Source organism: Chelonoidis abingdonii, chromosome 9 (assembly GCF_003597395.2).
Source record: "Chelonoidis abingdonii isolate Lonesome George chromosome 9, CheloAbing_2.0, whole genome shotgun sequence".
Lineage (NCBI taxonomy): Eukaryota > Metazoa > Chordata > Testudines > Testudinidae > Chelonoidis > Chelonoidis abingdonii.
Genome location: NC_133777.1, coordinates 3,003,180 through 3,022,786, shown reverse-complemented (window position 1 = coordinate 3,022,786; position 19,607 = coordinate 3,003,180). Strand labels below are relative to the sequence as shown.

The 19,607-nt window shown below is 46.5% G+C and overlaps 1 protein-coding gene across 1 annotated transcript in view; it reads left to right on the top strand.

Annotated features, from left to right (window-relative positions):
• The window catches only part of RAB26 (RAB26, member RAS oncogene family), a 226,301-nt gene that overhangs the window by 2,111 nt on the left and 204,583 nt on the right, over positions 1-19,607 (top strand). Inside the window, exon 2 of the mRNA XM_075069135.1 lies at positions 3,691-3,801. Within this exon, the coding sequence (XP_074925236.1) occupies positions 3,691-3,801 (111 nt within the window). The remainder of the gene's footprint in view (positions 1-3,690; positions 3,802-19,607) is intronic.

Here is a 19,607-nt window from a genome sequence, read left to right as displayed (position 1 = left end):
CGTGGTACCAAGAGAGAATTAAAAACCTTTCCACAGTCTCTTGTGCAGGCGGCTACTCCAGATACAGTTCCTCTTCGTGCTTGTGGGGGAGAAGCTCCCTGAAAAACATACTGGGAAGAGGCACTGTTCAGATAATCTCGCCTCTAAACCCCGACACATGCTCATTTCTCTTCTGATTCTTCATCACTGGGCTGCAGCAGTGAAATTAGATTGGCCAGTTTCGCTCTCTGAGTCTCAGGCACAAGTGACTGGGATCCAGCGGGTGGTTTAAATGCAAATCCCTTCCCATCCCCCTTAAAAATCCTCCTTTTCTGCTGACCTTTTACAATGATGAATACAAAGCTTTCTGTTCCAATTAGGTATTGGAACCCTCTGGTTCCCCCTTAACAACATCTAAACTTGGCTACTAAACTGAGATGACAGTGTTCCTCTAACCAGCTGCAATGTGCTGATTCTGCCTGCTGCTAATGGAATTTCATTAGTTTGTACCTTTAGCCTGGTCTGTGTCTCCTCCGTATTTCTGGGGCACCTATCACCACTGGATCTAAATGTCAATTCCAGTGCAGTCACAAGGCCCTCTGTTTGTCCACCTTGGAGCCCTCTGTTTTTGTTTGGCCCGAATCTGTAATTTCACATGACCCAGCCTGCTCTGAGCCTTGCTTTAACCCAGTTCCCTCTGGCGTTGAGGATCAAGCTGTGTGGAAGCCAGTGCAGATTGCAGCAAGGTACGAACCTTGGCGCAGTGTATAAAGAGACTCGGTGCCTTTGGCACCCTGCACAGCTAGGACATGATAGAAATTCAGTGTGTGGAGTGACAAATCCATTGCCTTTGGCTGAAGTGAATTCAGTGCTCCTGACACATCCGCAGCCCTGGAGCCTGAACGGTTCTGTTTCCTCTCCAGAGAAGGTGCAGCAGAGGCAGGAGCAGCTCAGGCTTCCCTACCTCAGCATGGCCTCAGCTCTAGCTTGCAAGGCTCCTCTCTTGCTGTCCATCTCTCTGACCCATCCCGTACTTAGTCTCTGCTGAGATGAGCAGCAAGGGGGCCAGGGACTGTCCGCAGCCGTGCTTTTTCCTGACTGGGACACCTGCTCCATTAGGAACTGGATAGAAAACACCAAAATGTTTCAAATAAGCCAAAGAGCTGCCAGCAGGAGCTACCAGCCTCTGATTGAATTTGGTCTGGCTTTGTGTTTGAACGAGTGACAGAGATGAATGGCCCGCAGCCCATAAAGAGCTGATTTGTAGGACTCTTATTCGAAGTCACTGGAGGGCTCTAGTCCTCACCAGAGATCGTTGCTGTGTACAGGAGCACAAGGCAGAGGCTACACTCTGACCTTTAATGCATTTGTGTACAACGGGCCTGACTTCAGGTCAACCGAGCGATGTCAGCATATAACCTGAGATCAGACTCTGACTCAGTGGACCTTCCCCATCTGGCATTCTGGCATCTACCCAAGATGATGAGAAACTCAGTGCATCTGTCCAAATCCAAGTGACTTGCTAGCAAGTCGGTGTCTGTGAACCTATAAAGATTAAGCTGCTGTCCTTTCCTATCCCCAGTTAATGAGTGGGACTGGTGCAAGTGAGATTTGTCCTGCTTGGCCTTTTGTTGTGAATAACAGCCCCGTGGGAACGTTGCTGATCCCACTAAACTCCCTGCATTTGGGCAGACTCAGAATTCCAAGGCTGGATTTGAGAAATGAACTTGGAGCTGGCCCTCTTGCCAGAAATCTAGACCAGAACTCCTTCCTGCTATGCAAGCAGCTATCTTAGCCGGAGAGAGAAGATTGTTTATTACAGGACACCGAGTGAGACTGATTTACGGAGAGCTAATCTTTGTAAGGGAAGCCATCTGCTGCCTGGCTGGATTGACAAGCTCCATTTTTAAGGTTATAATGCATATAACACTGGAGTGTGTGTGCGTGTATCGGACCTTGGAACACAATGCTTTTTGGTACTGTTACGATTTACACACTAAGTAATAAGACCGGGGTGAGAGTGGGGGTGGATGGGCTGCTGCTCAGGCACAGAACTCCCAGGATGAAATCCTGGCCCCGTCAATGGGAGTTTTGCCACTGGAATTGCACCCCTGGTTTCTAGTCCATCTTTGCCAGTGTCCCCGCAGAGTGATCCTCAATAAGTCAGTTGCGGCCTGATCCAAAACCCACTGAAAGCAAAGCTAGTCAATCAGCTCACTTCAGTGGGCTTTGGGGCAGGCTCGCAGAAGTACTGGGCATCCACAAATCCCGGTGAAGCTAATGGAAGATGCAGGTGCTCAGCACCTTTAAAATTAGCCCACTGACTTATCTGGGCTGCATCCTGCTCCACTGAAGTGAATGAAACCTGAGTGCAACTGTTACCGTTCCCCTATCTGTAAAACGGAGACATGGCCCAGATCGTCCAAAGCTTTCAGGCCCTGTTACTGACTTGTGCACATGCTGCTGTTAATAGTGTGTAGCATCTAGGCTTGAGGACAATATCTCCAAACCGTGCATACTGGCTGTACATTGTAAGAGTCCCCTGAGGATCTTTCTAGGGTTATTAATGTGTATTTTAAAAATTGCCGGGTTACATGGCATGTCTGGTTAAATAACATACCTTTGTACCCCAGAATAACTAGGGGTCAAATTCTGTTACCCTTACTCCTCCTGCAGTCCCAGTGACCTGCATGTAATGTAGGAATTACCATAATGGATCAGACCCAAGGTCCATCTACCCCCGTATCCCATCTCCAAGAGTGGCCAGTGCCAGATGCTTCAGAGAAAGGTGGAAGAACCTCACAGTGGCAGATATGGGATAATCTGCCACCCACATTAGGTGTCATCCTGGTCTCTAAAAGTCAGCGTTTGGCTTAAATCCTGAACTATGAGGCTTAATGTTGCTAACGAAAATTTTGGAAGGATTAACTTGTCAAAATATCACGATCCCTTTTGGAATCTTGCTGAATTCTTGGCCTTAGCAGGTGTCAATGAGTTCCAAAGTCTAATTACGTGGTGGGTAGAAAAGAATAGTCACTCTTATCAGTTTTGCATTTACCACCGTTCTGTTTCATTTCACTTGATGATTACCTCCTCTGTTCATTCCGTCTGAAGCAGCTGGCACTGGCCGCTGTGGGAAGACAGGATGCTGAGCTAGATGGACCTTTGGTCTGACCCAGTGTGGCCATTCTTATGTCCCCTTATTTTTGTGTTATGACACAGGGAGAACAGAAGCTCTCAAAGCATCTCTCTCTGATGAAAGTGATTGAAGTTTGTAGCATACTATCTTTTGCCAGGGTCCTAAAGTTATCTGCTGTAAGTGTCATGTGAACAGAGGCATCTGGCCATTGCAAGGCAGATTCGTGGATGTCGTAGCAATCTGTACAGGGGATTTTTCTTCCCTTGGTCAAAGTCGGACACCAAGGGGGTGTCTCTTTAATCTCGGACAAGTGATAATTTTTAATAACATTTTTTAAAAGTAGAAAACTTGTTCTCACTCCTGGCCTTGAGTAAAAGTGAATCTAATTGTAGCCCCAAGCCTGCAAACATGGAGGCATGTGTTTTACTTTGAGTGTGTGAGTAATCCCGTTAACATCAGTGGGGTCTTCGGTGCTGGGACCATTCTCGGTAGTTAGGTTTCTCTAAGGAAAGCCCTCCTCCTCCTTTTTACAATAATGTCTAACTTGCGTTGCACTTGGTTTTTTGTCGTAGGTGATGTTGGTTGGTGACTCTGGGGTTGGCAAAACCTGCCTTCTGGTGCGGTTTAAAGATGGCGCTTTCCTGGCCGGCAGCTTCATTTCTACGGTTGGAATTGACTTCAGGGTAAGGTGCTGTTGAACAGCTTTATACAATGTTGCTTTTTCGTGGTGTCCCTCCTTCTTGTATTCAACTTTTCCGTGAGTGGCAAATGCCAACCTCCAAGTTCTCAGGGTGAGGAAGATTTCCTCCCCAGCTGCTGCTAAAGCACCATCAGGGTTACACACATGTGCTTTGCACAGCCCTTGCTTTATCTGCTCTAGTGGAGTGTCAGAATGTGATATATTGTCATCTCAGGGTGTAGGGAAACAGGTTTTCTATTGCCATACACTAGTAATAGCCTGGGAAATTCAGATGGGAGAAGCAGACACTTTCCTGGGGTGGGGGACAGATAGCTCAGTGGTTTGAGCATTGGCCTGCTAAACCCAGGGTTGTGAGTTCAATCCTTGAGGGGGCCACTTAGGGATCTGGGGTGAAAAATCAGTACTTGGTCCTGCTAGTGAAGGCAGGGGTCTAGATTCAATGACCTTTCAAGGTCCCTTCCAGTTCTAGGAGATAGGTATATATCCAATTATTACTATATTTTCTGTTTTAAGATGCTGCTTTCATGTATGTGTATTTGATGTCATAATCACAGGCATATGACCTCACTGCAGAGTCTAGCATGAGTTGAAAACCTCAGCGGGTAGGAGAGAACTTCATTCCGACCCATATAGCTATGCTGTTAACAATGGGAGCTGTGCTTGATATGTGCCAAGGTTGAGCCCTGGCACCTCTGGGCTTGGCAGTCCATAGCCCCGGCACCTCTGGGCTTCCTGCGTCAGTTATGAATGTAAAAAAATTGCTTGAGCTCCAGCACCTCTTCCATTACAAATTAAGCACTGAATGGGACATAGGAAAATACTGGCAGAGGGAATGTTTCGTTTAATCTCCACCCTCCCCACTGTGCTTTTTCGAAGCCTGCTTGAGGGCAGTGCTTCCTTTTCAGGTATGCCTGGTGTCTGTGCAGTGCGTCAGCCCTGAGCTGTGGGAAGGGCTCTCTGACATGCAAGAGGCCGCATCTGAAAGTGTGTTTTGTTTGTCTGTGTTACAGTGTGGGTTATGCTGCAGCAGCCACACTACTTTAGGCTGATCTCAACAGCAAAGTAGAACCAGGCCTGGTCCCATTGCATAGGGACCCACCAGCAAAGCAGACCAGGGCACTGCTGGAAGTGATGTTGCTGACACCGGGACATACTTGTCCCTCCGAGCCTGTGTGACCCTGGGTCCTAGCACAGTCCTGGGCAGCCCAGGTGCTGATCAGTATTGGCTTCACAGAAGATCTGAAACAGAGGTCCTGATCATGCACGGTTATTAAAGGGCCACATAGCATCCTTCATTCACAAATTTCTGATAGTGTCTTGGGGAACTACATTCTGTGTGCCTGCATTCCTCCTGTTGTTTTAACTTAATACAGTAGCTGCACTCCAGGAAGTCATGTGCTGTTCAATGGACATTGATCAGTGAAATTTGTCCCCAGATTTAGGTTTTATATTATAAGCTTTTTTAAAAAAGAAAAACAGAAAACCAATCAAAATATTTCTATTGATATTTTAAAATATAACTTCAATGGAAACTCTTTTTGCAAACAGAAAATTCCCTTGCAGCATTTGCAGCCAGAACTTTGCAGCACTGTGCTAGTGCTTGAGAGTGAAAATTAGTGGGAATTGACTGTGATTCTCCAATCTATTTTCTTTGTCTGAGCTGAGAAATGCGAAAAATAAAGAGGCAGCATAAATAGTGCTTAGTTAATGAGATGTGTAACATTCTTTGTTTTAGTAATCTAAGGTGGAGTGAGTAAGAGAGAGGAAGAAATTCCATTCCCTTAATAGTGTGATTATTATTTTTAGACCTGACCGTCCTTTTAAACAGCTGCTACGTTTCTCCTCAGAGGTGCTTGCATTTGTGTGGTGTGTATATATCGATTGGCAGGAGGTTTCTGGGCAATGTGCAGTGTTTCCTTGTGATATAGTACTTCTCAGCCCAATCCAGGATATTAAAGAAGGCCTCTTGTTTTATAATGGGTCTTCCTTGGGTTCGAAATCAGGGGTTCACAACCACCTGCCCGTCCCATGTTGCTAAAGGGGAGGGGAGTCCCAGCTAGAGCCTGCAAAGTGGAGTTGAAGGGCGGCTCTGGGGGACTCTTGTATGGAAAAGGTTGTGCATCACTAGCATATCACTGTATCAGTGGGAGCAAAGCCTGCTCGAGCAGGTCAGCATGAATAGAGTCTTTCAAGGCTGGAGGGGCTGGGAAAGGAGCTCACCTTGGAAAGGTGGCTGGTAGAGCTTTCGCTTCTCAATGCGCACATCCCCTAGTCATCCATGAGACGCCCAGCACACAAACAGAGCTGGGATACTTTGCTCTCCTGCAGCCCCACCTCTGGAGCCTGAAAACAAACGTGCTGCATGAGCCGCTCAGCCAAAGATACCCTCACTGAGCCGATCAGTACTCCAAACCTGTTGTGTCAACAGCCTGGATACAAATGCGAATAATGAGGGAATGAAATGGATTTGTCTCCCCCCATTAGCATCAGACATAGTGTTTACCTGAATATTAAACGTAAATAAACAAGAACCCAGCAATCCGAGAGAATGGCTGATGGCAGCGCGGGCAGCTTGCTTTGGTGAGATGGAGCTGGAGAGCATGTTGCAGCAGATCCTGTGTCATTGCTTATGGCAGCCTTGTGCTGTTGAGTTGCACGTTTCCTGAGTTCTTTCAGCATTTCAAAGCCCCTCAGCTCCCTGGTGCATTGACATGGCATATGCCAGCTCCTCAGCTGCCAGCTGCATTCTTCCCGTTCAGGACTGAGAACTGCCACCACGGGTACCCCTGTCTAACTCAGGCTTGCTGCTAAATTTCAAGGAGCCCTTTCAATGTGCCACCGCACAGGCCCAGCTTTCCAAACAGTCAGCCAGAGAAAATATTTCTCTTTAAACATAATAGTTTTGTGTATGTTTCATGCTGGTGACAGCCCTGGAGGGTGGAGACCTCAGCTGATCTGCAGAACAGTTAAACCATGGGCAACCACAGTGCACATGTGCCATTATGTGGCGGCTGTTACCTGGACATGACCAATTCAGGGAGCAACGGAGGTCAGCCTCCGTGGCCTGCTCAGCCTGTGGCCTCCTGTAGGCAAGTTGCAGCCTGGACAGGTGGTAGCGGATTCTTTCCAAACACCCCATGTTTCTAAGTGGCAGTTGTGTCCTGCGAAGACACTCCCTGTTGTGAAGGGCTTGTTCTTTAGGGGTGACCGTACCACGCTGCTGGTGAGCCGGGATTGAGCTCCTGAAGGCTGGACGCCCATCCAGCATGAAAAGGTGAGTAATTCTCTTTGGCATTAGAGATTTGTGCTGCCATTTCTCGGGGCAGCCCCCAGGACGTCAGCTTCTTGCCACCAGGGCCCTGCCTGTCTCGAAAATGACCTGTTTGTATCATTTCATGTTTTATTTAAGGGACAGCAGTCCAGAGAGAGAATTCAAGGCTGTGGAACCAGCTTTTTAAGAGAGAGTAAATGCCCAAGAGTAGCCATTTAGTGGCGTTTGGCTCCATGAACGTTGCAAGGAAAACTGGTTCATGAAAGTTCTTAAGCATGTTTTTATGTCCTGTTGACATCAATGAAGTGGATCAGGCCTGCGGACAGCAATTCCGGGCCGCAGGCAGACCAGTCAGTAGGCCCCCATGCACATACAAGCCACGACCGCAAGAACATGGTCCACCTGGCATTTGGGAGATGCTGCACCTGTGCTAGCTGGTGCCACTTCCGCCTCGATTCGTTAGCACTGACCCCCTCCCCCACTTAGTAAGGCAACTCCCATCTTTTCATGTGCTCTAATGCGTATACTGCCTACTGTATTTTTCACTCCATGCATCTGATGAAGTGGGTTTTAGCTCACGAAAGCTTATACCCAAATAAATTTGTTGATTTCTAAGGTGCCACAAGGACGACTCCTTGTTTTTGCTGATACAGACTAACACGGCTATCCCTCTGAAACCTGTCATGAATGCCTAACCCGTGATGGACTACAGTCATTCATGGACTATTCCTGATTTCTGCAGGGGTATTTGTTGTTCATAAGGGCTCTCCAGGCTCTGGATTGTTGAAATTCATGTTTCTTGTTGTGAGATCGGTTCTCAAACTCGCACGGTTTTGTGTCTACTCCTTGATTGAGTGAGCTGTTTCTTTTTAAATAGCAGAACAAGATATAATGAGCTGCTGGTTTGAATGTTCAGACATTTGTGTTAAACATTGTAAATCTGGGATTTGTGAACACTTTCACAACTATGTAACAGACTCCTGAATAGCTGATAGCTCTGTGACCAGTAGCATGTTGAAATTAGTGCTTTATTTGTGAATCGGTTGTTTTGCTGCTTGACTAGCTGTACTAACAGCCTGGACTTGGGGTATATAGCACCTTTCATAGCATGATGTCCCTCCTTTTGCATCACTGTAACAGTAGCTTTTGGGCCTGTTTTTCACATTGCTATGCTGACTGATATATCTTGCTGAATACTGATTGTGACCCTATAATAAATCAATGACCTGTTCTTTATCTGTTACCATCCTACAACACCTTTCCTGCTGTGCCTGTCTGCACCTTGCTTTGCTTTTTTTGGTAGGCAGTAGCTCAAAATGTGTAAGAATCTTGCCCCAAGTGTAGATAGAAGTGTTAGGTACTTGCTGTGCCTATGATCCAAACCAAGCAAAAATATGTCCTTGTCAGCTTTGTAGTGTCCTTAATGTCTCGATCCAGCACACAGCATTTAGATTCATTCTGTAGAAAACATGCACTTTTCCTCTAATAACTTCTTTCCCCCCCGGATTCTTTTCAGTAGTTCCTCAGATCTCTTGTATTTCTTGGAGGATTGCCATGAGATCAATGTTTCTTTCAAGTTGCTAGTAAGCAGGTGTATGAACAATATCTTTCTAGTATTTGTCTTTTTCTGGTACAGTGCCTAGGATAAGAGAGAGAAGGATTGGTTTGAAATCTCTGTGGAAATACCAGAGGTGGTGCTACCTGCAAATAGAGTAGGCTTTAGGGACAGAGCAGGTGGATGAGTTTTATATAGCTGCCGAGTTACAGCTGGATTTGTAAAACCAAATTTAAAGTTATGGATTCGGTTTTGCTGAAAGTAATTGCTCAATACTGTATTTTAAAATGGAATGTGTTTTACTACTCAATGCAGAGCCTAGAACGCTGACTTTGGATACTGAAGTCCGCTGAATTATTCATTGGAATGTCGTCTGCATTTTCTAGTACCAGTAGACAATCAAATTATGGTTAACTCACTTCTCCAGCGTATCAGTTTAGGCAACATATATTGAGTAGTCATGTGGCGAAACAATACAAAGAAAACTATGTAACTCTGCTGAAATTTATTACAGATTTTGGAAAGAACTAATGGGTTTTGGACATGGAGATGTACAGCCAGAAGACTGTCTTATCTGCAGCAACTGTGTAATTGTACATCTCTTGCAGTTTGCAGCGCAAGGCTGATGAGTCTGTCACTTGATAAGATGGGAGGTTTTTGCTGCATGAGTGGATGTGGTTTTTAATTTGTGTTTTGTCTAATAACAAAACCATCGCATCACAACTTTGTGTAATCTAGGGATTTGGCATCAAATTTTCTGACTAAAGTAAATTAACTATATATTGTTTTCAGTAAGCTATAATTAACGGACTCTATACTGACAAATGGCGGGCTATTGCTGTTTAATGAAAAGGGAAATTAATTAATTTTCCCCGTCATGGTAAGGCTGTTGTAAAATGTCTTGAGATTCAGCTGCAAACGTAAAATGTTGCTGCTTCAACGGACGCGCTAAAACTCTACAAAATTAAGCCACTCGCCAACCTGTGAGATAAGCACTGTCTCTTTCATTGCACGGATGGGGAAATCTGAGGCACAAGAGGGTAGGGAACTTATCCAAGGTCACAGCTGGGGTCATTGGCTGTTGAGAAGAAAACCTGAATCCCCATGATGCAGAGCACCAGGTCTATATGCTTGCCTCTGCTAAGGTCCAGAAAACCAGACCAGAGGTCTGCTGGTGGCTTGGTTGTACCCTCCAAAGCTAGAGATTCCAAGAGAAGGCAGCAGGTCTGCCTACGCCATGCCGGTGTATCACCTGGGGTGGTTAAGGCTCTCGGGTTTTTGGGGAATTCTGCGTCCCTTTTGGATTGTAATAATCCAGAGGTGGCCAAACCGTGGCTCACGAGCCACATGTGGCTCTTTGAGTGTAGCTCCCTGTTGCGTCCCGCCTACCCCAATCTCCGCTTAGCAGACTTGGGGGGTGGGGGAAGAAGCTCAAGGTTTCCACCCTGCGGCAGGGCTTCTGCCAGAGACGACTGGTACCTGGTGAGAAGGGGTGGGGGGCACAACTTGAAGGTTTGCCTCCCCCCATGCCTGCCCCTTCACCTGCTGCTCCCAGGGCTTAGCGCCGCCTGTGGCGAGGCAGCAGCAAACAGCTGGGCACTGCAGGGAGGGACTACTGCTTTAGCCCCAGGGGCAGCAGCAAAAGCAGCTGCTCTCTCTGCAGCTCCCAGCTGTTTGGTGCCACCCCTCCCCAGGGCTGCAGCTCCCAGCTTGTCAGCTCCAGCAGCTGCTGTGCAAGGAGGGGGCCTGGCGGCACAATGTGATCAAGTGGGGCCAGCAACCCTGGCAAAAATATGTGGGGGCACGTAACCCCATGTGCCCCCCCCATGCATTGCCTCTGGTTTCTGCCCCGCAGGAAGAGGGGCTTCAGGGCTCCAGCCCCCTGGGACATGCCTGCTGGGGCTCCCAAACTTCTGCAGATCGTTGTATGTGGCTCGGAGGGCCAGTAAGTTGGGCTGCCCTGGTAAATAATCAATGAGTGACGCACTTGTACATACAGAATTCACAGCAGTTAACTCAGCTGCATACAGGGAAGCAAAGTCTGGGACCGGTTGTTCCGGAATTCCAGGCATACCCCACAGGTGTGTAACTAAAATCTCCTCCTTTAGGTACCAGTACAATTAAGGCTTATGTCCACTCTGCAGCCGGCCCATAGTGAATGACAGAATCACCCAAACACCGGAGTGGGTCTGAATACACCCAGCAAAGGGAAGATGCTGCAGCCAATTCCTCAATGGGACCTTTGAGTCTGAATCTCTTTGCAAAGTGAGCACCCAGTGGGGTGGCAGTTCAAGAAAGGCCTAGTGTAGCTGGGTGCATCTGTGCTGTTGTGACTGACCAGCCAGTCCTCCTGATTGCTGCCTCTGTACCGTGGAGAAGTGGTGCAAGGCGCGCCAAGAGCAGCTTTGCAGAACTGCTCCACTCTGAATCAGTGCCCCCCCGTCCCCTCACAGGAGAACAGAAATGCAGGGTGGTCTAGTAAGCACCAGAAAGCTGCTGTTCCTATGCTGAATCATACAGCCGTGTCCTCACTGTGCGTGTGCCAGATTGTGTCTCTCTGCTTGATAAAACACAATGAATAAACAGTTTGTTTATGTCTCTGTCTGGCATGCAAGCCCTGCAAACATACCCACTGTGTCTTCCTGTACAGCTCACCAACAGAATGGACAGTCTGCAAAGTCCCTACTGCTTCTCTCTAAGGAGGAGCGATCTGTCCAAGGTGCTTCTGTGTACCCAGGTGGCTGCCTGTAACATTTTTCATGCAGCATCCAAGGCCCTCTCTGGCATCTGATTTCAATACTACATTGGAAGAGAGGCATGATGATCCTCTCTCCTCCCAAAGAGGATGAGCTATGGGGCTACGGTCTAGTGGTCCCAGCCGCTATTAATTTCAAGAATGTTAAACCATTAGGTCTCCGCAAAGCTATTTTGTAATGGTTTACATAATACTGAACAAATCTAAATGAATAGAAACCCCTTTAAAATTAATCTGGCATTGTCGTTTCTAATGGACTGTTAGTTTTTCATCATTCTGTCATGTGCACAGCCCCTTTGCCAGGTTTGTTTTTCAGAATAGTCTCTGAGCACAATATTCCTTTCAGTTTAAATACATTGTGCGAAGTAGAGCTGTGGTGGTGTAGAAATACGAGTGGCCCAGCAAGGATTCAGTTTTTCACAAAATGCATCAAACTCTGTCCATTAATTTTTAGTTTGGGCATAGAAATTATTTCAGCATCTTTTCTTTTTTAAGCTGATTTTTATGGTGGGAGCATTTTGAGTCCATCAGAAAAGACAGCGATCGTCTCCTTTTAGGTGGGAAGTGCCAGAACTCTCCAAGGCTCTGTACACCCTGGGGTAGCCAGCCCAAGGTGTTTGGGTATGGATGGGGGCTTATGAAAAATGATCTTTTACGCATCGCTGTTGTTAATGGTAGAGCTGCATCTAAACAAATCCAGAGCAGAAAGTAAGTGTGTTTAGCCTGATCATTTGAAAGGACAAAACCCAGTGTCTTTTGTAGATGCCATTGACTTTCATTAAGTGACAGAAATGTCTGTCCAAATTCCTATGCTATTTTCTTGGTTTCCTTCCAAAGGATAGGCCTCCCATCTTGTATTCTAGTTCATTCCAATAGGCTCCGTTAGTGTCTCTTTAAAAAGAAATTAACTCTTTCCATAATTGAATCTACTGTTTCCTCTTTTTAGCTCAAGCATTTAGTTAATTTTGGGGGTCTTGCCAGTTGTTTCTGCTAGGAGGAGAAATTGGCAGTGGTGTCAGGTATTTCTGTGGTGCGATCCTGTTTACTTACAAAGAATGTACGAAGTTCTGTTTCCCTGAATACAGTAGGAATCAAACGGGGCAGTTTCCTTACATACCTTTCCAAGCCTGCCTTTCCAGCCACCACTGTGACCAAAAGCTGTCTCTTTGCTTTCTCTGAGTCATGCTATAAATTCTTTCGTTGTCTCCCGACTTTCTGCTGCTTTCCACCAACTTTCTGGCTGCCTCTGTCTCAGACATGCAATCAGATCAGTCCTCAGCCCTGGCATTGGCATTGTCTTGTCTGTGGGTGGTAGTGTCATAAGCATAATTCCTAATTCTGAACCTTAGAGTCCAAAATGTGGGTGCCTGAATGAAACCTCCAAACTTAATTACCAGCTTGGATCTGATAGCGCTGCCACCAGCCAAAAATTTCCAGTGTTTGGCTCACTCTGGTCTCCCCAAAACCTTCCCTGGGGGACCCCAAGACTCAGATGCCCTGAGTCTTACCACAAAGGGAAATAACCCCCCTCCCCTTGTCTTCTCTTTACTTTCTCCCCAGGCTTCCCCTCCGTGGGTTATCCTGGAAGATTACTGTACTTAAACTCCTTGAATTACAAAACAGAGAGGGCAATTTACCTTCCCCCCTCCTTCTTTTTCCCCCTCCCAGTCTTTCCCTGAGAGAGACTGTAATCCTGGCACAGGGATTTCTATCCCCTAGAGCCTCACTTAGAAAAGAAAATCCAACAGGTTTTAAAAAGAAAAGCTTTATATAAAAAGAAAGAAAAGACATAAAAATGGTCTGTGTATCAAGATAACAATATACAGGGTCAATTGCTTAAAAGAAAAATATGAATAAACAGCCTTATTCAAAAAGAAATACAATTTAAACATCCCAGCAACTACACACATGTAAATACAAAAAAACAATAAAAGCCTATTGTTTTTCTACCTTTGTACTCACAACTTGGAAACTGAAGATTAGAAGCTTGAAGATAGAAAGATCCCTCTTGTAGCCGAGAGACAGACCAGAGACACAGACAAAGGGACACACACCCAAACATTCCCTCCCTGCTTTTAAAAATCTTGTTTCCTGAGTGGTCCTCTGGTCAGGTGTTTGGTTCCCTTTGTTAACCCTTTACAGGTGAAAGAAACATTAACCCGTAGCTATCTGTTTATGACAGGTATCTATCATTTTTTCAGCTAGCACTAACCAAAGGGGCATTCACTAGATCCCTCGTTTGTGAAAATTGGCTAGCAAACCCAGCAGCTTGATAGATCCAGACATGCTTGGTGAGGGCCATGCAGCCTCCAACCTAACAATACTATAGGGGGCAAATCATGGATTTGGAAAAATCCTGTTAGTTCTGTTGCTCATCCTATGACTGACAAAATTCTACACCAAGCCCCTCTTTTTAAAATGTATACGTGCTGGACTCTTTCTCATGGTAACTGCTGGTGCGAAATCGTGGAAGCAAAACAAAATCCCGGAGTTTAAATTGGAGCTGAGGTGAATTTAATTACTTGCTTATTCAAGATGTGTCCTCCACCCCCACATCTCCCTCCTTTGTAAATTGTCCATGAGCTGATCATGTTGCCCCCACCCCGCATATGTTTTAATGGTTAGTTGTTAGAATGTTGCTTGGTTGTTCTGAGTATTCAGTCTGAGCTGTGTGTGCATGTTCTGTTCTCTGGTGGGTTTAACCTGACTCATGGAATCCAGTCTGAAGTGAGATCGGTGCAGGAAGTGACTATAACATTTGCATTCTGAGATGAAATTCCCCTCCGTGCAGAACGCTAGCAGGAGGCCTGTGCACCATTTAAGGCCAAATTGGAAGGCTTAAGTTGCACGTAGACATTGTGTTGTTGCTTTGCACAGAGCTGAATTTCACCCTCTCTGCATACCATCCAATACTGGCTTAAAATCTGCTGTTTTCATGGACATTCTGGCCTGAAAAGCCTGTTCACTAGAATATTCTGAGGACGTGAATATGAGGATACTGAATAGAAATGAAGCAAATTAATTTAAAAACTGGATTGACCGGTCATGGAATTCTTAATTATTTTTCCAGTTTTCACCCAGCTCTAATTGAAACTCAATTTTCTCTTTTCCCACTGCTTGCAACGACACCTTCTCTAATTATGGAGCTTAACAAGCATTGTCGGAGGTTGTTCGTACTCCAGTGGTCTCTGAGATAAGATTGTGTGCTCTGTTGATTTGAATGGCCCAGTACTTGCCTGTTGCATCTGAAATTGCTGGTAACCATCTTCCAGAAAACCTCTGGGTACTCTGCCCTTCCATCTAGAGGCCCTGGTGCCTCCAGCCCAAATGCTAGTGTGTCCATCTGTTTTCTAAACCTTCGTTTGTTGGGACAACAGGAACGCAGGTTACAGCAGAGCTTCCAGGCACAGTCAGGACCCCTCCATCGAGTCCTTCTGGGCTTTCAGGGTGCTTGGATCCCAGCTAGGATACCCTGAATTCCGCCCCACAGCCCCAAACCCAAACTGCCCTGCCCCTCCTCCCGCCGGCCGATTTCTGTGTTCCGTTTCCTCACCCAAGGTGCTCACCCCCTCCCCCCTGCCTGGCTCAGGTTACAGGCTTAAAGATCCTGTCCCTCACCTAAAGACATCCCCTGCTCTCCCATCCCCCACACAGACAGCCCCTACTCCATCACAGTTTGGGGTTTTGAAAACAGATTATCTTCTTCCAATTTGCATCATTTTAGTTATGGATGCATTGCTTTCAGAGATTCCTTGCTCCACTGTGTGTGTTCTGTTTCTAATTAGACTGAAAGGGGGAAGAACGTCCCGAGATTCCAGCGGCATTTCCCCCCAGTCTTGCTAAACAACTTGATCCCAACTCTCCTCCCATAAAAGCTCACACCAGACCTCCAGACTTGGGGAAAAGGATTGACTCTGAGCCGTTCCACTTGGGCTCACCCCAGTTTCCAGGGCAGGAGACAATTTCTTCCTCTGCCTTAGGCATTTCTTTGCCTTTGTGATTTTCACTCTAGGCTTTGGAACTCCAGAGCTGTAGAAAGGGTTTCTCCTCAGGATTTCCAGCCTTCTTAGGAATATTCAGAGCTCTTCGATTCAGAGCTGACTGCCATTTCTCTGCAAAAAGCCTGTCTGTAGCGCTTCCTTCTCCCTCAGTTCCTGTCGGACCGGGTGTTCCGTTCCTCTGTGATCCCACTGTCTGTCAGTCACATGATGCTCTGAAGGAATGGTTGCACCTGTTTGTGCTCTCCCCTTGCCTGTTTATCTTGAACTTCTCTGAAGCTCCTGGATTTCTGGCTGTCATATTAATGTCCAAACTTCCCCTTCTGAAGGGCCATGGTTGGCATGGTCAGGTTCATAGCAATACAGCATTGTCTTTCCCCTCTAGGTGAGCAGTAATAGGAGGGTGTGAACATCTCTCAGCTGTTTGTGGGTCTATGCAAATTGCAGGGGGTGGGTTCTCTCTTCATAGTGTAGAGGTGCATAGTGCATCCTTAAAAGCTCTCACAAATGTCAGTGATTGGCATCATCTGCAGAGCCCACAGACTGGCTGGGCAAAGGAAATAACCTCTCCTCATCCCTAGACACGAGGCATCTTCCAGTCAGTCTTGGCTCACACTGATGGAGCAATGGGCTTGTGGTGCCACTGCCAGGGCTGCCCTTGTTCTGTATCTAAATAAGACTCTGGCCTCAGTGTTGTCAAGCTGGCAACCTTCCCGGGTCACTTAATATTCTGAGCAGGGCAAGCCTTCGTCCTGGTGATTAAGAGGCCTGAGAAGATGAAATTTAAGTGCCTTGCTGTAAATCAGAGGCAGACGTCCTGCACTGCACAGTGACACTGCGCAAACAGCATCATGGGGTAATGACAAGAACACAGTGAAAACCCTGATTGAAATGAAAGCTCCATGCTTTGCTGTAGTTCTATTTCATTTTCACAGCTAGCTGGAGGAAGAGCATCATACCAAAGCCATAAAGTCAAAGGGCCAGTTAATTCCCAAGTTTATTCCTTTTTAGTTGATGGGAGTGATGCAGATGTTCTAATTTGGCTTTCCGTTGTTCTGTCCAGTCCTCTGTCCATCCAAGTGGCTCAATCAAGCCCACTAGCATCTCACTTAACCAGTCTTTGAACTGTTAGCTCCTGGATCATGAGGCTCTTCAGAAACTGTATCTTGCTTCTCCCTGTGAATCTCGGTGCTAATTAGAAGCTTACACCTTTGTGTTTTCTTCATGCATTTGCCAAGTTGTGCAAATTAAGATTTTTATAACCAGACCTGACATTTTTTAAAAAGCTGCATTTCTTTTAAACTTTTCTCCTTGGAATTCGCATTGTGATAAGAAGCTTGTCTGTTTCCTTGCATTACAAGAGGAGATGCTTTCCATATTAATCGGTGTTCTTCATCAAGAAGGTGGTGCTCTCCTGTCTGAATTTGGGAGTAGAGCTCTTTGGAAGCCTTTGTTTTTCTGAGCTCTGTAACTGGACGCTGACCCCTGCATCCTCTTAAAATGCTTTTTTCTTTGCAAACCAGACATGTCCTGGTTCTCTTTGGTTCTGTGGGAGAATGTAGCTGTGATGAGAGCACTCAGGTGGCCAGTGTGAGCTCATGTTGTAGTGATATATTTCACTGCAAAACCCTGTGTCAGTGGCACCCCTCTGCGCCTGATCCCCATTTTGCGTAGGGAAGATCTAAAATGCAGTGAAGTGCATGGTGCAGGGCTACAGACGGAATCGGCATCAAACCCAGAATTGAGGGGTGGTGATCCTGACTCCCAGTCCTCTGCTCAGGCAACTGGGCCTTGTTTCCTGTTTTTATAGCCAGCCTGCCTTTGCCTTGGCCAAGGAATCCAAGTGCCTCCTTTCAAGTAAAGCTTCAGCAGAGATGTCAGCTGTCGGATAGAGGTGCTGTTTCCCAAAGGAGCTCCTGCTCTGAAAGGACCCTGCCCAGTGTCCTAAACAGCCAGGCTTGGTGGCTTTAGCTGCCTTTGGACTTCGCAGTGACTCGAGTGAAGCCTGATGGGTGTCAGGCTGGATGCTGTACCCTGGCTTTTGTGGCCTGGCCTTAAATGCCCAGAACAGATTGTTGCATGTGAATAATAATTCCCATTGAATTGATCTCTACTCCAGCTTTTACAGCGGAGAGTCCTGTGAATTTTAACTGGTTTGCGCAGAAAGCATTCCTGTCTGCATACATTGTTGCACCTGGGCAATGTGTCTAGCTCTGAGACACAGAAGCTATCATGTCTCTCTGTGTGCATAACACTGAATCCCATTAAGCAGTCTTCTCAGGGCTGGTAAGTTGAATTCATAACGAGAGCGCTCTTTGCTTTCGCCTTGGCTGTGCAAGGGAACTGTTGCTGTACACCATAAATAAAAGCGATTGCTTATGACCCTGAACTGTAAAGGCTGTTGATTTTCACTGCCCCCTTCTCTTCCCTAAAGCCAAAAGAGGCTGCATTTAATGTGACTTCATTTGTTGATTTTTTTTTTTTTTTTTTTTTAAAAGGTACAGTATCTATCTTTCCTCAGCAAAATTGCCGATGCAGTGTGGATGTATGACTGTATCAGAGAGAGAGAGAGAGACTAGCATTGCGAGGAACTTGATAGTGTTTATTCCAAGCGCACAGGCTGTGCAGACTAGGATTACTGACCTCACATCAACTAGCCAGAGCCTGGATTTACCTGGGATAAGGGGAAGGGACAGTGTTGGCAGATGAATGAGCAGCCCCAGCCTGGATCCATCCGTTAATATAAATTCTGCACATTGAGCAGAACTTGTACATTTCCATGGCAGGTGACACTGATCTGCAGTGAATGTTATTTGATTCTCTCTCTCTCTCTCTCCCCAAGGGCTGTGTCACGGTTATGGGGCTAGCTGCACCTCTCTCCCCATTCTGGTCTGAACCCCTTCAGGAGTTCGGCCTCTTGCTCTTACTTGTCTCAAGGTGAGATTTCACCGTTCTTCCACTCTGACCGGAGCCTGAGGGCATTACCCTGTGCAAGCAGCCGCTTGCACCCTGCAGGTCTGAGTGGAGGCAAATCTACAGTTAAAACACTGCTTTGGTCCTGATGCAGCTGCGTTGCTGGAGTGCTTAATAAAGACGCCCTAGACCAATGGAGGAGAGCTGCTCCCTTCCGCGCAGTTAATCCACCTCCCCTAGAGGTGGTGGCTCTGTCTGTAGGAGAAGCTCTCCTGGTGACATAACCACCCAGGTGGATGGTGCTAAGGTTGATATGATGACATCGCTCAGGGGTGTGAAAAATCCACGCCCCTGAGCGACATAGTTATAGCAATATAGGTCTGTAATGTAGACCAGACCTGCATTTCAGCACTGGAGTTTTTTCCTCCTTTGGAAACCTGAGACCAGTGAGATAGTGACCAATGGCCGCCTTCAACCAAACCATTTTATTTAATGGTTGGAGCAATGTATTAGAGAGAGAGAGGCTAACCACAGCCAAGCTTGCATGCATGGTTAGTCTCCTCTATTCTTGCACTTCTCCATGAGCTAAGTAAGAGAGGCTTCCCTCGTGAGCCGCTGGAGCAGAACAGAAGCAATTTACATTCTCCTGGCAAATGGTCTGGGAGCACAATGTAGTAAAATCTCCTTCTGTGAGCAAAGTAGTGATTGAAAGACCAGGGAAGTGGCATTTGATTCATAAAAATCTACAGAATCAGAGTTTCAGAGGTATCATCTTCTGCCGTGTGGTGGGGGAGGAGGGGACTCACCCCCTGCCCCCCATCTCTCTGGTTCCCTCCTCCAGGTCTGATCATTACAGTGTTATTGGAAATGGGTCGAGTTGGGTATCATTTGAAAACCCTTTCTCCCACGCACACCGTGGTACAAAACATGTACAATTATGAACAACTACATAGCTGTGTTGTTTGGAAAAACATTGAAAAATCAGTGGCTTTTTAATTCTACTTTGACACAGGGCTGCATTGCGTACATAAAAAAGGCATTGATTGTGGCTGATCTTCGGGACGTTAGTCTTGAATAAATGTTTTCAGTCCCACACATCTTCAAAGTTGTCATCATCAAGGTTGTCTCTGTCTAGAGCCCTGCTGCTCAATGCATCACACTGATCCTCGTCCATGCCGCGCTCGCACATCTCCGAACACAGCAGACTGTGCTGGCCGAACATTGGCCGTTAGCTCTGTAACAGCACCTGCCACCCACACGCTGACTTTCTTTGCATTTGAGCACAGCTTTAGTCTAT